The sequence below is a fragment of the Astyanax mexicanus genome, chromosome 10 (genome assembly GCF_023375975.1).
Source record: "Astyanax mexicanus isolate ESR-SI-001 chromosome 10, AstMex3_surface, whole genome shotgun sequence".
Taxonomy (NCBI): domain Eukaryota; kingdom Metazoa; phylum Chordata; class Actinopteri; order Characiformes; family Acestrorhamphidae; genus Astyanax; species Astyanax mexicanus.
Genome location: NC_064417.1, coordinates 16589748 through 16607152, shown reverse-complemented (window position 1 = coordinate 16607152; position 17405 = coordinate 16589748). Strand labels below are relative to the sequence as shown.

At 39.1% G+C, this 17405-nt stretch overlaps 2 protein-coding genes across 9 annotated transcripts in view; one reads left to right on the top strand and one right to left on the bottom strand.

Annotated features, from left to right (window-relative positions):
• Positions 1 to 17405, top strand: part of lrrc29 (leucine rich repeat containing 29) — a 76521-nt gene that overhangs the window by 45104 nt on the left and 14012 nt on the right. For all 8 annotated transcript variants that reach the window (XM_049484524.1, XM_049484521.1, XM_049484519.1 and 5 more), the window contains 5 exons: positions 7112 to 7426; positions 10252 to 10923; positions 12175 to 12384; positions 12613 to 12829; positions 13189 to 13402. In XM_049484524.1, coding sequence (XP_049340481.1) covers positions 7112 to 7426; positions 10252 to 10923; positions 12175 to 12384; positions 12613 to 12829; positions 13189 to 13402 — 1628 coding nt within the window. The remainder of the gene's footprint in view (positions 1 to 7111; positions 7427 to 10251; positions 10924 to 12174; positions 12385 to 12612; positions 12830 to 13188; positions 13403 to 17405) is intronic.
• Positions 9 to 5769, bottom strand: LOC111189529 (uncharacterized). The gene is made up of 7 exons (XM_049484536.1): positions 3641 to 5769; positions 3314 to 3389; positions 2726 to 3003; positions 976 to 1058; positions 833 to 880; positions 185 to 391; positions 9 to 90 (listed from the first exon to the last, which is right to left on the bottom strand). Exons 1-6 carry the CDS (start codon positions 3653 to 3655, stop codon positions 217 to 219), a joined length of 675 nt encoding a protein of 224 aa, XP_049340493.1. The 5' UTR covers positions 3656 to 5769; the 3' UTR covers positions 9 to 90; positions 185 to 216.

Here is a 17405-nt window from a genome sequence, read left to right as displayed (position 1 = left end):
TACCTGAAAGATCGTTTAAAGAATACTTGGGAATTTTTCCTTTTCCTTCTTGCCCTTCAAACAGTCTGTCTTCTATGCCAGAAATCATCTCTAAAACAAAATTTCACAACATGAAACAGCTAAAAATACAACACTTTCAATAACAAATAGATACACTGTTCTAGAATAAAACAGTGGTCCTTACCAGTCAAAAACTCAACACGCAAGGCTCCAGTATCAATTCCAGGCTCCCCTAGGAAGGTAATTTTTAAGGGATTGATTGGCGAGCTTTTCGTTTGACGTTTTCCACAGCATCATACCCCGTTCCACCAAGTTCTCTCGGGCAACATATATCTGGAATTCCTTTGTGTGGTCAATTTGTGCCGCCAGCCAATGCAGAACGTCTTCTTCACTGTTTAGAAAAAATATATATATTTGTAGCAACACATTTCAAACATTATACACAATATAGCCAAAATAATTCACTCACCCATCCAAATCATTGAACTAAAGTTCCAATCACATCTATGGCCATAGGTGTACAAGCACCTAGGCAGGCAGACTACTTCTACAAACAGTAGTGAAAGCATGGATCTCAGGAGCTCAGTGAATTCTAGCGTGGTACTGTGATATGATGCAGAACCTGTGCAACAAGTCCAGTCGTGATATTTCACTACTCACTACTAAATATTCCACAGCCAACTGTCACTGATATTATAACACACAGCGACTGGGAATGACAGCGACTCGCTCTGTCAGTGTAAAATAACAGAGCAGGGTCAGCGGATGCAATGCAGGCAAATTGATACTTTTGGTAATATAGTGTATGTGAAATTGGACTGTTTTTACACACCAGAACATCATGTCCGAAAGAATGCAAGGTGCAGGGCTTGATCCGGGACTATTTTCAGACATGTGGGGGGAAAAAAAGGTTTTTCCTAATCAATATTCTTGGAAAAAAAAGAGACCAGGATCACATTCACACAGACACGGTACCTTTCTCCACAGAAACTTGCATGCAGGGGTAAATCATCAGATGGGAATCTTCCATGGCACACAGGGCATTCTGAATCAGCTACCTAAACAATGCACATCAATAGCAAAATTAAGGTACAGCCTAACTCAGGGTTTCCCCCAGGATTTCCTTGAAGGTGCGGTGGCAGGACCCCCCGGTTGGGAACCGATAATTTATATCACGTTAATGATATCACGATATAACACAATTACACATGTTTCCAGTTATTTTCTTTATTTCCAACTGTCACTGAAAAATGCCCACTTAAAACAAAAAGTTGCAAAAAGTAGGTTTCTTTAAAATAAATCCTTATTGTTCTTTTTTCAGATACGGTAAACGTAAAAGTGTGCAACACAAAATGTTAAATTATACATATCAATATCTTTAATCTTTAATTTAATTACAATAAAATGTTTACTGGACCGTGAAAACAAATGCATCACAGAGCTGTTCTAGGGTGCCTCTATTCTAGGGCCCTACATCCTTGCTTTATGACAGCTCCAGAAACAGAAACATAGCGTGATTTTCACTCCACCAGGTGAGTGAGCCTGAGTGGACACCTGCGTAAGTTGAAGCTGTTTAATCACTGTTTAATTCATCTCTCTCTCTCGCGCGCGCATTATGTTTCAGTCTCTCTCTCGCATTATGTTTCAGTCTCTCTCTCTCGCTATTTACAGGCGCGCTCTCGCTCTCTCTCTCTCTCTCTCTCTCGCGTTATGTTTCAGTCTCTCTCTCTCGCTATTTACAGGCGCGCTCTCGCTCTCTCTCGCGCGTTATGTTTCAGTCTCTCTCTCTCGCTGTGTCCTATACTCACACTCTCTCTCTCGCGCGCGCGTTATGTTGGCACTGCATGACTAACTACCGATTTCCACCCCCGAAGTTCAACACATGGCTGACGGAATTATTCCCCCCTAAATTTAGCTCCGGCAAATTTAAGACATTTTGGTTGAAATTTTAAGACAAAATAAGACTTTTCAAGGCCTTATTTGACAAAAATGAAATTTAATACCATTTAAGACTTTTTAAGGACCCGCGGCCACCCTGCTACATTGTGCAGGACTGGAACACAGCTGTGCGTTTAGGAATTACGGCTAGAGAAGCCCTCACCTGTAGCCTCCCGAAATAGATGCAACATGCGAAACCAGCCGTGTTGTGTAGGCTACGTCTACAACATATTACCGATATAACCCTTGAACAATGTTCAACAACTTGTTCACAAATATAAAAAAACATCATTTCAGCGCCACATACCTCGGATTCAGTTGTCCAGTTTGACAGCCGGTGTCCTGTCGAGATGATCAAATTACAGTGTCAGAAACGAGAGAGGGCGGGGCAACGCTGATCAAGCGCGGGAAAAACGCCGGGCTCCGAATTTTCACGAAGGGTGGCGGGGAAGAACGAAGGCGTGGCGGACCGCCGCACTGAAATGAACGTGGCGGAAACCCTGTAACTGGTGCAATCCTGAATGTTACCTTGCAATACGTAACTACATGTATATTTCTTTGCATTACGTGAGTGTATATTGTTGATTTCAGTAAGCATAGCTACAGTCATTACAACAGAACACACAAGTATTCCAACTATATTTCTACTTGAGTAAAGTTGCTTGCTTATAGATATTGTATGTCAGAGAGACCTGTATGCTGCAAGCATGTAAACATGTTAATGTATGAAGGCACAAAATCCAAAAGTATATCTACTTTTAATTATTGTGCTTTGCCAACAATTTACCTCTTCATGCTCAGATGAACTCAATGTAATGGTGCAGGAACCAACATGAAGAGCCAATACTTGCAGAGGGAGTGTTTTCTGGCAATTCTTGCAAGCTGCTTTGGGCATATTTTCAAACTCTTTGGCATCAGCAGGCTGTGGGCTTAGGTCAAGTTCCTCTTGCAAAGGAACAATGTAGAGGGTTGTTTTCCCAGACAATGTCACTGTCTTTATTTGGGCCCCTGTGTAACCCTCACAATCCGGAGGAACGAGTGTTAAACACCTTTTTCCATTTCCACCTAAAATAAAACAAAACACAAGAGAGGGCACACCGTATCAATGTAAAAAAAAGTTTATCCAATCATTATTAACTATTTTATTATTAACTAACTAGTTGACAATAAACAATCATCTCATTCTGGCAAGTCAATATGATGAGGACAGAGGTAATACTTATTTTTATAAAAACAAATTGCACATTCAAGGAACCATTGCTTGGCTAAACAGGAGCTTAAATAGAGATACAAACAAACATACATACAGAAAATTCCCTTGACAAATATTAGGTTTCATAATTTAACTGCAATTATTAGGCAAAGCATACCCTACCTAAAGCTTTCTGAAGCAGCCATCCTCCTGTTAAAGCCCCTAATTTTGGAAATGCTTCACACAAGAGACTTTGTAGCTAGATCATTGAAAAACATCACACATTAGATAACAAAACATTACTCACAATAACAATTTAATTTGTATAGTAATTATTTCTCTACAAAACCTACATACAAATATATTACTATGATATACAGTGGTTCCTGAAAATATTCATACCCCAGGCAAATACTGATGCTTCTGAGGATTGTGAGAGAATTCCAAGAATTGTTTGTTTGCATGTCTCCTTGGATTCAAGTCCACTGTATAAATGTACCGTGAACTCACCTCTGAATAGCTCATGCCTTCTGAAATAGCAATGCTTCTTCTGCCCAATCCAGCCTGGAATAGTTCCAACTCCTCTGAGGGAGATGGGGTGTTGTCTGACTTTTCATGCAGCAAACAGAAGTTACAAGAAAAGGGTTTAGAGAACTTTGTGATCTTGCAAACTTTTGAGGCAAGTGGAAACCGCCGCTTGCCAGCTACTCTCTGCTTCTGGAAGAGAGCTGGAAATGACCTAAAGAGAAATAATAATTAATTAGGCATACTAAAAACGTATATACAAAAAGAAATAGGACATAAACTGTATGTAGTCAAGCATTCACAATTTAAGGACTTTTAATACACAGAACCTGCTCATTTCTCACTGTACACCTGTACTCTGTCCCTGTACAACTGGGCTCTGTCCCTGATTCATTAGTTGTGGTTCTTGCTGTAAATTTTGCTGAAGTGCAGACACCAGGGTCTGCACTGCTGATAATACTTCAGAATATCCATTCTGGTGAACATCAAAGACAGTTATTAAGCATTTACACATATAAACATTTTTGGGTCAGGCCATACTATATGTACAGTACATAACATACATTTAACAATCTGTGCTACCCTCCATGTCTCCACTGTGTAAGCTATCATTTTAATCTGCATTTATTACTTTTGTAGGCTTAAGTTTAAAATCACATTCACACAAATTTAGTTTGGTTCACTATAAACCCCATTGTTCGGTACAATTTCGGTACGGTAGGTTGAAGAAGGGAGGGGGGGGGCATGTTACTTTGTTTTGAACAGAATGCTCCATGTACCGTTATATAAAGCTCTTATGTTTATTATTGTAAAATACAAATCTGTATGCAAAATAAAGCTCTGTAATAAGTTTTATATATTCTATATTTAAAATAATTCTTAAGCCAAATCCTCTCCCCCAAAAAACAGCTTTATTAGTAGGTAGGGATAACTGGCATTCTGCAAAGCCTCAGCTTCAGTAACTTTATAGCTAGTAACAATGGAACTTAAAGACGTTGTATTGCAGCCCAAACACTGAAGCCCCTTGGCCGAGCGGTTCTGAGCACAGAGAGGAACTGTTCAGGTGGCTTTTTCACACGGGCCGCTTACAACCCGAACTGGATCTGCAGGGTTAGCTCCCCGTACCCGGGGCACAGAGCCGCTAAAGGCTAGCCGAGCCAAGCCAGTCCGGGCAATGCTACTGCGTCCTTAGCGTCGCTATACGACCTGGGCGCTGCTGGCATTGTTAAGCTAACGGGTCAGAACCAGCCAGGAACACCGCGGCGGCAAGGCGTTCATAACCAGTTGTCCCTGCAGTGGAAAAGCGGCTGAAGAGCTCCAGCGGTGTCCAGTTTTCAGGCTGCAGCTCGCCTGTGATCTACAGCACTGTGACAGTTTGGGACGAATACGTGTACTGTTACACTCCTATAAAACTACCTATAGTGTAACGTTAAAAGACATGATCGTTAAATTAGCTGAAAAATCAGAAACAGACAACTTAACTTACTTCTGCTTGCTGGTTCGCCATTTTCCACGAGCCATAAGTCGCGGGTTTTTTTGAGGATGACAGCGAGTTGGAATGACCTTAATGGGCGGGGTTAATTTCCAGCAGCCAATGACCGACTAGTCCCCGCCCATCCGTAAAAACAGGGTCAAAACTAATAGAGAGAAACTTTTCAAGTTGAAAGCGAGCGAGAGAAGCGTAACTGAGAAAAAAACAACTGAAAGCGAAAACGGATTTCTTATGAAGGTAAAACACAAAATATTAATTAATTAATAATATCTATTCAATATTAAATATTCTGTCTACAAACCTGATTTTAAAATTCTTGATATCAATAATAGTCCTCTCGTTTTCAAATTAAAATTTATTGGTTATGGATTACACTTTTGGTTCTCAAAACTTTTGACCCCATTTTGACGCCATAAATAACTAACTAATCTTAGCTCAAAATGGTAAAAGAAATATAATCTAACGAATTCTAAAATAACGAAAAATAAATAGTGTACACACAGGTACAAAGCTAAAAAAATATACATAAAAAAAATAAATCATCCACGCGTTTAAAGCTGCGCAGCATTTAATAAAAACAGAAAATATAGGTATGAAATAGGAAAATAACTAACTAAACTTAGCTCAAAATGCTAAAAGAAATATAATCTAACGAATTCTAAAATAAGATAAAAAAAATAGTCTACATACAGGTACAAAAATAAAATAATATACATTAAAAAAATCACCCGCACGTTTAAAGCTCTGCAGCATTTAATAAAAACAGAAAAATAGATCTGAAATAGGAAGGTAACTAACTAAAGCTTAAAATGCTAAAGGAAATATAATCTAACGAATTCTAAAATATCACACACACAGGTACAAAAATAAAATAATATAAAATAATATAATGATTTAAAATAAAACATATTCATGTGTTAAAACGGCCCAGTCAAAGTCCTGACCTAAACTAATTCGAGAACTTGTGGCAAGATCTGAAAACTGCTGTTCACAAACGCTCTCCATCTAATCTGACTGAGCTTGAGCTGTTTTGCAAAGAAGAATAGGCAAAAATTGGTGGAGACATACCCTAAAAGACTTGCAGCTGTAATTGCAGCAAAAGTGGTTCCACGAAGTATTGACTCAGTACTGAATTGACTGAATACTTTTGCACACCGCACATATTAGATTTTTATTTGTAAAAAATGTTTTGAATCATGCATAATTGTCTTTCCACTATACAATTGTATACCACTTTGTGTTGGTCTTTCACAATGAATTCCAATGAAACATATTTGTTTGTAGTTGTAATGTGACAGAATATAGAAAAGTTCAAGGGGTATGAATACTTTTGCAAGCTACTGTACATATATATTCATATTCATTTAAAAAGAACAATACTAATATTTTAAGAGTTCAGAAATCAATATTTGGTTAAATATAATCACAGTTTGTAATCACAGTGTTCATGTGTCTCGGCATGTTCTCCACCTTGCTTTTCACAATGCTTTTTGTGATCTTATGCTTACCTGGCGCAACAATTCAAGCAATCCAGTTTTGTTTAATGGCCATCCATCTTCCTCTTGACTACATTCCAGAGGTTTTTTAATGAGATTTAAATTGGTCTCCTAATTTTGTCTGTAGCTGTTTATATAGCCCATTAAATTTAGCATTGTTCACTTTAGACATCTGTTTATATTTATTGCAGTTATTCTTCTCTTTTGCACTTCTTCCGTTCATGCACATCATTTGTTCCAAAACTGCACATTACATGTTCTCTTTGTGCTCATGACACTCAATATTAACAGGGCCTGGAAAGCGCAGTATTGTACTTCTCATTCTCAGGCACATCTGATTCAACTCACCTGTTGATTACCAGATGTAGGTGATCTAATAGAACAGGAAAGTCTGCTGACTCCATTGCCCATTCCTGGTCTAGTTTAATTCTGCTTTTCGTGATGCGAACTGTACTTCATGTTTTGCAGAAACATGCCATTTTCAAGTTTCCTGCATCTGAATCTTCGCTGGGGTTTATCCGCGGTCTTGCTCGACGGACCTGTTGTGGCCTTGTAATCAGTCACCTGGATGGTTCCAGCTTGTCCCGGCAGGTTCTGATGGAGGTGGGGCTTTACCTTGGTCCACAGCTGGAGACTCTAGCTATGCCCTGCAGCAGCATTACTGAGACATCCCTTTTGGACCTGTTACCACACCTGACCGGCCTGCGCAAACTGGATCTCAATGGGCTGGACAGCCTCTTCATGTCAGGAGCCTTTCTGAGCTGTGAGGAACATCGAAAACAGGTGATGACCTGTTACAAACCTGAAATGCTAATGTTAATAAAATAATAATAATAATAATAATAATAATAATAATAATAATAATAATGTTACAGCAGCTAATGTATGTGTAATACACATTTAGCGTCTTTTTCTCTGATGCTGTGACAACTGAAGGTTTTCATTAACTGTTGCCTGAAACAATTAAATGTATATCATTTTCCTCTATTTACAAATGTTACTAGTTAAACAGGTTTGGTATCCAAAAGGAGCTTAGTATAAGCTTTCATTAATTGTTAGTCCTTCAGCTACATAGCCAGAGGTGACAGTTGGGGCCCTTTTTTAGCAGTCTATAGTGCACTGGTCATTTGTGCTTTGCTTCTCTGGATTTTGGGGAGTGTTGCGCAAAAGGCATAAACTAATTCTCTTAATTATTCATGGTTGTGGTTTGGGTGTTACGTGAAATAAATCAGTGTGCCAGTAGTCATTCCCTTTAAGAGCCAGGCGCTGTGACTTTGGCACGTTCGTATCTTCATATCTTCGTATCTACCTGCACATTCACACTGTTTAGGTACCCCAGCAGCTTATTTAAGAGAACAGCAATGTTATTTTATTCTTTATTCTGTTTATTGTTTATTAACTGACATTAATTTTACTTTCAAATCATAGAAACCCTCTGATCTTAACCTATCTTTTATATTTGACAATATTTGATTAACTTCACAGAACTTCACACGCCAGAGCGTGGGGGCAATGTGCTTTGATGTTTTTTTAATATAAAAACATAAAAGCGTATTTCAGTTAAAAAATAGCAAAGTGAAATAAAATACATTTAAGTTCAGTCAAAGTGCTTTTCTTATTTAATTTTTTATTTCCAAAACTGCAGGATGTGAGAGACAATGAGTGAGAATGAGCATCTACTATACAGTGTATCACAAAAGTGAGTTTACCCCTCACATTTCGGCAGATATTTAAGTATCTTTTCATGGGTCAACACAAAAAAAATTACACTTTGTCACAATGAAAAGTTGTCTGTGTGCAGCTTAAATAACACTGTAAAGTTATTCTTCCCTCAAAATAACTCAATATACAGCCATTACTATTCAAACCAACGGCAACAAAAGTGAGTACACTCCTATGAGACTACACCCCTAAACGTCCAAATAGAGCTTTGCTTGTCATTTTCCCTCCAAAATGTCATGTGATTGTTCGTGTTACTAGGTTTTAGTTGTGCATATGGAACAGGTGTGTTTTGTAGTACAGCTTTTACACACTCTCATACTGGTCAATGAAAGCTCTGACATGGCACCTCATGGCAAAGAACTCTCTGAGGATCTTAAGAGATTAATTGTTGCGCTACATGAAGATGGCCAAAGCTACAAGATGTTTGCCAACGCCCTGAAACTGAGCTGCAATACAGTGGCCAATATCATCCAGCATTTTAAAAGAGCAGGGTCCATTCAGAACAGACCTCACGTTGGTTGTTCAAAGAAGCTGAGTGCACATGTTCAGCGTCAAATCCAAATGCTGTCTTTGAAAGTCGCAAAAGTGCTGTCAGCATTGCTGCAGAGAGTAAAGAGGTGGAGAGTCAGCCTGTCAGTGCTCAGACCATATGCCGCACACAACATCAAATTGGTCTGCATGGCTGTCACCCAAGAAGGGAATCTCTTCTGCAGTCTGTACACAAGAAAGCCCACAAACAGTTTGCTGAAGACATGCAAACAAAGGACATGAATTACGGGAACCATGTCCTATGGTCTGATGAGACCAATATTATTTTGTTTGGTTCAGCTAGTCTCAAGCATGTGTGGTGGCAATCAGGTGAGGAGTACAAAGATAAGTGTGTCATGCCTACAGTAAAGCTTGGTGGTGGGAATGCCATGACCTGGGGGGTTGCATGATTGCATTTTATTGAGGGACACATGAACTCCAATATGTCCTGTGAAATACTGAAGCAGAGCATGATCCCCTCCCTCCGGAAACTGGGTCGCAGGGCGGTGTTCCAGCATGATAATGATTCCAAGCACAGCTTTATTGAAGAGGCTGAGGGTAAAGGTGATGAAAGTGTCTCCAGATCTAAACCCAATAGAACATCTTTAGGGCATTCTCAAGCGGGAGGTGGAGGAGCGCAAAATATCTCAAATATCCACTAGCTCTGTGATGTCCTCATGGAGGAGTGGAAGAGCATTCCAGTGGAAACCTGTGTAGCTCTGGTAAACTCCATGCCCAGGGGAGTTAAGGCAGTTCTTGAAAATAATGGTGGCCACACAAAATATGGACACTTCAGGAACTTTCACTAAGGGGAGTACCCACTTTTGTTACTGGTGGTTTAGAAATTAATGGCTGTATATTGTATATTTTCAGGGAAGAATACATTTACACTGTTATATAAGCTGCACACAGACTACTTTTCATTCTGTCAAAGTGTCATTTTGTCAGAGTTGTCCCATGAAAAGATATACTTAAATATCTTCAAGAATATGAGGGGTGTACTCACGTTTGTGATACACTGCATTAAGCTACAATTATTAAGTCTGTGTACTGGACATAAATATAAATCCTTATAAATTTAACTAATAATACCTAATAGTTACTGTGCACACTTCAATGCTATTTTAATGACGCTATTTGTTAATTAAATTTGCCTCAAATGCCACTTACAACTTTTAGCTCCATTGGCCTCAGAGGTCCATTAGAGTTGTTAGTTACATTATTCCTAGAGTGGTCCAATAGATTTGCTAGCCATTAACTTGAAACATGTCTTGACTATAAAAAATGTCTACATTTTGGCTAAATACATTTAGATCATCAGGTTTTGATCTCAGCTATACACTTTACCTCAAACAAAGGTACACGCATCGCTGAAGAACCTTGAAGAGCTCAACCTGTCTGACCTGCGATATCTTTCTGACCTCACCTTCAACCGGCTGATAGGCTGCACTCCAAAGCTTTGCAGTCTGGCTCTAGCTGGCTGTCACATCGCTTTCGAGTTTGACCCCTACCGTGGCTGCGCCGTGGGCCTAGGTTCCTCGGCCATCCTGTCCCTGCGGAACCTTTACCGCTTCCTCCAGCAGCAAGCATTCACCTTGCGCAGCCTAGACCTGAGCCGCACCTGCATTACCCCGGAGTCGCTTCGTTCCATGGCCCAGGTCCCTCACCTCCGACTGGAGGTACTTAGCCTGCGAGGCTGCAAAGAGCTCACAGACTACTCCATTGAGCTGCTGTGCAGGCACCAGTCGGGGCTCCAGAGTCTAGACCTGAGTGCCTGCACTGAACTAACCAACCGGACTGTGCTGGCTGTGGCCATTGGACTGAAGAGGCTCCGGACACTCTCGGTTGCTCAAGACTGGAGGATGACTGATAAAGGGCTGGAGAATTTAATGGCACTGTCCGGGTTGGAAAACCTGGACCTGTCTGAGTGCTTGCATGTGGGTGGGGCAGACCTGGTGAAGGGACTGTCTTCTCCCCAACCCCGGGCCCAGCTCAAATCCCTCAGTTTCAGAAACTGCACCTATATCCGGGTAAGCAAGGCTGAAATGTTCATTCTGAATTGTGAATTATTGAGTTGGTTTAGACTACACAGATATCAGGTTTTTAATGAAAGTTGACATGGCATATGTTAATGTGAATCAAAGACCACCCTATATTGACTTAAATCGAGTTCATCACGAATAATCAAAATACAAAATTTTCTATACTTCTGTTTATAATTAGCTTAATCCAAGTAAAAGTCCATTTACAACTGTTGTTAGAAAAAGTTATGCGTGAAATGTCTGAATTATATACATATATGACAAAAACTGATCAGTTTTCACATAATATTTAAAATGATATTACAACAGACTTGGTTATTATTATTATTATTATTACCAATAATATTATGTATTAGCATGTCAATTCTGTCATATACTCACATTTAGTCCACTTTGCTGTGTTTTAATTTTTTTCCTTGGTGGCATAATGCTGAAATTAAATGATAAAATGAAATAAAATGTAAAGCTGTGTCCCAAACAGCACACTCTGGAACACAGTGCACTTCCTATGATGGAACTGTACATTTCGTAGAGATTTTTGGCAGCAGTTAATCTAATTGTTAGATAACACAAACACTCCCAGTCTGTTTGCAGAAAAATACATTATCCAAAAGCCGTTTTTATATCAGTATATTGTCATTGTTGGGATTCATTGCCCCCATCACTAACCTTGCGTTTAATGCTGGCGCGAGCTTCCTGATGCTCAATGAGTTGAATACAGCACGCAAATTGCAATGGCTGCCAAACACACTTTCAAAATAAAAGTTTATTTTAAAACAATTTCTGCTGTATAATTTTTAGAGGGGACAAATGTACCTATTCCTGATATCCCCCAGTTTAGACTCCAGTGACTGTACCTACTACTGCTGACCACAGAATGCCACTAGCCTTGTCATTTTAGTGTTGCTGAGCTGCTGAACCGAAAGGTTTTGAACTATTGATACACTCTAAAGCTTTCTTCCTAAGCAAAAGCTCACCTTACCTGTCTTAAAGTAGCGAAATAAATGTGCACATTAATAATTTCATGCTTTTAAACCTGTTCTTGCCGGGTTACCTATACAGCATTTTGTTATGTAAGAGATTAAGAACAATTAAGAATTGACAGATATATTTAACAATTGACAATTATATCACCCAGCACAGCACTGTTAAACTACTGGTTTAATAAAACTGGTACTGGTGACAAAAATAATTACACTAACCCTGTTAATAAACCTCCTTGTTTGCTCTGTCTGTCAGGATGAATCAGTGTTTTCTCTGGCTCAGCTGCTGGGCAGCAGTCTGCAGGAGCTGGACCTGACCTCCTGCATCTACCTGACTGACCTGAGTGTCCTTGCCATTGCCTCCTACCTGCCTAATCTGCTGGTGCTGCGGCTGGGCTGGTGTAAGGATATCACAGACTGGGGGTTACTGGGGATGGTGGAACCATCCGTGCAAAGCAAGGAAATGGTGAGATATAGTCATGAGCTGAACCATGGGAGAAACTATTTAAAGTTTTTTAACTTCGTAAAATGTTTATAGGCACTTCATACCTTCATAAAGCGAATTAATGTTTAGCACACACCACCATGCAAAACGTTGTAAATGCTGTATCTTTAGAGAATCATGTGTTGATCATGTGTCCTATTGATATGGTTTAGTGGGGTGGGGTTTGTTTAAAATGCTTAAACCCTTTAGGAGGATAAAGGTCCAAGCTTTACCAGGACATTTGGAAACATGGGCTTCTTCCAGCCACCCAGCATGCCATTCCAGGGGAAGCCAAGGCTGGTCACTGATGAGGACCTTGGGGCCTTCAGGGAGCAGGAGGGTGCCTCACTGCTGGCCCTAAAGGGTCTACAGACGCTTGACCTGTCTGGTTGTACCAAACTGACAGATGCCAGTATAACACAAGTAGGTTTTTTCCATTTGTTGGACAGGCACAAATGAATGAATTATGAAAATTTAAACTAACTAAGTCAACCGCAGGATTAAAACAATGATAGAGGTGCCAGTTTTCTTTATATATATATATAATTCTAATGGTTTTCACTGTACATAACACCAGTAACTGGAAATAAGACAATCAGAATTTTAGCTGTTAGTTTTAACATGCTAACATTTTTTGGTGATTTGAAACCCAATGACATCATGCACTTATATGTTCTGTTTTTAAGCTTAAAATTGGATATAGTTTCACTGCACAAGGTTATTATATTGAAGTACACAGTTAATGTTCTTTTACAGCTAAAACTCATCCTTTCTTCTTGCAGGTAGTGCGTTTCCCAACACTCCAACGCCTCTCTCTGTCCATGCTGCCTGAGATCAGTAATGAAAGCCTGGTATCTGTTGCCCAGCACTGCTGCTGCCTGACCAGCCTGGTATTGAGCCACTGTTCTCAGCTGAGTGACGAGGGCATGGCCTGTGCCCTGCCCTACCTGCCCAGGCTACAGCACCTATACCTGGCCTGCTGCGACTCAATCACAGACAGGTGAGCAAACACACACCATAAACTGCTGCTTTACAGAACATTAGCATGAGAACTGCACTTGAAAATTCATGATTCAGTACTTATAAATCTTTAAAATAATCACAATAGTATTCTGTCCTGATTAATCACACTTTTTGTTTTAAGACTAAGATGTAATGGGTATTTAAATGTGAATAAAATAATTAGTGTTAGAAACATTTATATTTGTATTACTGGTGCCAATCCCTTAAAAATAATTGTATAAATCACAACCATCTACTGTGACCTATAGTGAGCTTGTAGTCTCTCTTTTCTTGTGCAGATAAGAGATTAGCCAGGAGATCAGAAAGAGGAGGCAGAGGTTTATTGTAGCGATTGCAGTCTCACCTCAGTCTGTCTGAGGACATGCTCATACATACACAATATATATTGGGCAGTTTACGCAGTTCAGTTGCAGCTGTAATCATAAACTAATATGATCATTATCCTGTGACATGTCAGGAGTCAGGTTGTTGGAGAGATATTTGCATGGTAAGCTCTCTAATCCGCCCTTATCCATATAGAACTGACCTTTTCTACGTGAATTGATCTTTCTCTTTGGTCTTTGCCTCAGGAATTGAACTTTGTGGGGGCTACCCCATGTACCCATCATAATTTCCAACAAGGCCAGTTCCATTATTTCTGCTGTAAACTGAAAACATTTGGGTTTGACATTAAAAGATGAATATGATACAAAAAATCTACATTTTAGCTTTTATTTCCAGGCTTTGCATGAAAAGACTGTGTATTTATAATTAGAGGAGTAACCAACATAAAAAACAGAGAGCTGTCTATGGGTGAAAAACAAACAATTGTGAAGCTGAGAGAAGATGGAAGATCAGTCAAAGCCATTGCACAAGTATTGCCCATAGCTAGAACAACTGTTTAGAATGTCCAATGCCCAAAACACACTGCCTGGAATAGCATCACAGGAGAAGCTCGCCAAGGTTCAGTGATGTCTTTAAGTCAACGTCTTGGTGCAGTTATTGCAACTAAATATTACGTTTTTTTCACCTAATATAGTTTATTTGTTCCAATACTTTTGCTCACAAGAAAAAAAATAGATACAATGTGCTAACCTGTGAACTGTGCATCAGATCCAGATGTAAATAGCTGTGGAATGAGCTGAAATGGATTTAATCTCATATTCATCTTTTAATGTCAAACTGTTTTCTATCTATAGCAGAACTAACGGAACTCCAATACTTTTTTATTATAAAAATACAATTTTTATTGTAGGTACACTTTAACTGTGAGAGACAGAATAAAAAATCCAATAAATGATATTGTATAATTTTTAAATGATTGATTTGCATTTTATTTTAATATTTGATGAATTAAAAAGCATAACTTAATATTTGATTGATTTTTAGCCTCCTTTTAAAGATGTTTTATTGTGTTCAGGTCTGGGAGACTGGCTAGGTTACTCCCGGACCTTAAAATTCTTTTTATGGAGCCACTCCTTAGTTTCCCTGGCTGTGTGTTTCAGGTCATGGTTTTGCTAGACCTAGCCATGACCCATCTTCAGTGCTCTTACTTAGGGAAGGAGGTCGTTGGCCAAAATCTTGCGATTCAGGACCCCATCCATCCTCTCTCTTTAGAAACCCCAAAGCATGATGTTTCCCCCCCATACTTCACATTTGGAACGTTGTTTTGTGGTTGTACCCATCCTTCTTCTTTCTCCAAACATGGCGAGTGGAGTTTTACTCAATGCTCTACTTTGGTCTCTGACAAAATGACCTCTTTCCATGCCTCCTCTGAACTTCAGGCGCATCTGGACTTTTGTGCTCTGCAGAATTATAATCTATAACTGCAGCCAACCTATTCTTTGGACAGGTGAAATTAAGACTTACCTGTATCACAATACTGAGAAAAAGAGTGTATGAAGAAGGCATGAGGCAAAGCTCACCGCATCATCTGTAAAACATGGTGGCACTGGGTCACTAAGGCCACTGGAAGACAGAAGCAGTGGACAGGGATTTACTTTCTGCTCAGATTCAATCTAATGCAGCAAATTTAATTGATTGGTGCGTCGGTACAGATGGACAATGGCCCAAAACATACTGTGAAAGCAACACAGAAGTTTTTTTTTAGGGCAAAGAAGTGGAATATTTTGCAGTGGCCGAGCCAACCACCAGATCTCAACCAGACTGATCTGCATTTCACTTCTTGCTTAAGGGAAAACTAAAGGCAGAGAGACCCACAAACCAACAACAACTAAAGACAGCTGCAGGTCTGGCAAAGCATCATAACGGAGTAAATCATTGCCTGCAAAAGATTTCTCAACAAAGTGATAAAAATTTACATTTTTTCAATTAATTTATTTATTTTATTACACAATGGAGGTGTAGAAAAGCTGTTCTAATAACATTAGATATGTGTTAATCCAATGCTAGATCTGAATCTATGATAACTTCAAGATTTTTAGCTGCTAAACCAGGTGTGACGGGGTGGTCGGACAAATTTAACATTAAGTCTGATCATTTATTTCTAGCAGCTTTGGAGCCTAATAAGAGAGTTTAAGAGTAAGTGATAGTGTGGGAGTGAGTTTATGTGTGTGTGATTATTAGTGTGAGTGTAAGGGAGAGTGTGGTAGTGTGAGTGAGAATGTGTGTAAGTAAGTGTGTGCATGACTTAGTAAGTGACTTAGAGTTCAAATCTAAGTGTGAGTCAGAGTGTGTAAGTCTGAGTGAGACTGAGTGTGAGAGAGTGTATGAGTGAGAGTCTGTGTGTGCGTATAAGTGTATGTCTTGAGAGTGAGTCACTGAGAGTCAGGGGTAGTGTGAGAGAGTGAGTGTGCGAGTCATACAGCGCCCTACATAATTATTGGCACCCCTTCTTAAAATGTGTTAAAAGCCTTAAAATATTTTTTTTTTTTATTGCAGACGCATCTAAAAAAAAATGCAACCTTCAAATTAAGTGAAATATATATATATATATATATATATATATATATATATATATATATATATATATATATATATATATATATATATATATATATATATATATATAAAGAAATGGACTAGTGGACTGACTAAGATTTTGGCACCCTTAACAATTTCTTGGAAATAAATGTATTTAAACCATTAAAGTCATTTTTACTGTTGTTTATAAAGTGGGTTAAACTATCTAGGAACCTTTAGTCAGTAACTACTCCCTGTTTCCCTGGGGTATAAACACGGTGTTACAAAGACTTCTTTTTGTCTTACTCACTCTTAAACATGGGAAAGACAAGGGAACACACTATTAAAGAAGGGCAAATGTGTGTCAGCCTTCATAAATCAGGCAATGGCTACAAGAAAACAGCCACTTACCTGTAGATGCCCTTATCTACAGTCAGAGCAATCAACACATTTTAAAACCTCTGCAACAGTGACAAACAAGCCTGGAAAAGGACTTGGGAATCTTGTAAGGATACATGGGATCATGAACTCTTTGACATATCAAGAATCATTTGGAATCAGAATCTGATGGCCTCTGCTTGAAAACTGAAGATGAGTCATTACTGGGTCTTTCAGCGAGACCCTAAATATGTGGCCAAATCTACTCAAAAACGCTACTCAAAATCAAGTTCCTCTCATGGCCACCTCAGTCCTCAGACCTCAACCCATTAGAAAACCTGTGGGGTGAGCTGAAGAGGAGAGTGTATAGGAGAAGACCCAGGAGGATTTAAAGAGAATGTATAAAGAGGAATGGTGACAGATCCCTCTTTCTGTATTTTCCCATTTTGTGAAGAGTCATAGGAGAAGGTTAAGTGCTCTCTTGTTGGTAAAAGGAGGTTGTACAAAGTACTGACACCAGGGGTGTCAATAATTGTGACGCACATAATTTCATTTAAAATATTATTTTTTTTAATGTGTATTTTTTTCCCCACAAAACAAAGGCATTTGAATTAAAGCTTAGATTTTTCTATTCTCTTAAAGGAGAGATTCAAGCACCGAAGGTGCGTAGAACCCTATTGTTTTTGCTCAGATTTTTCTTA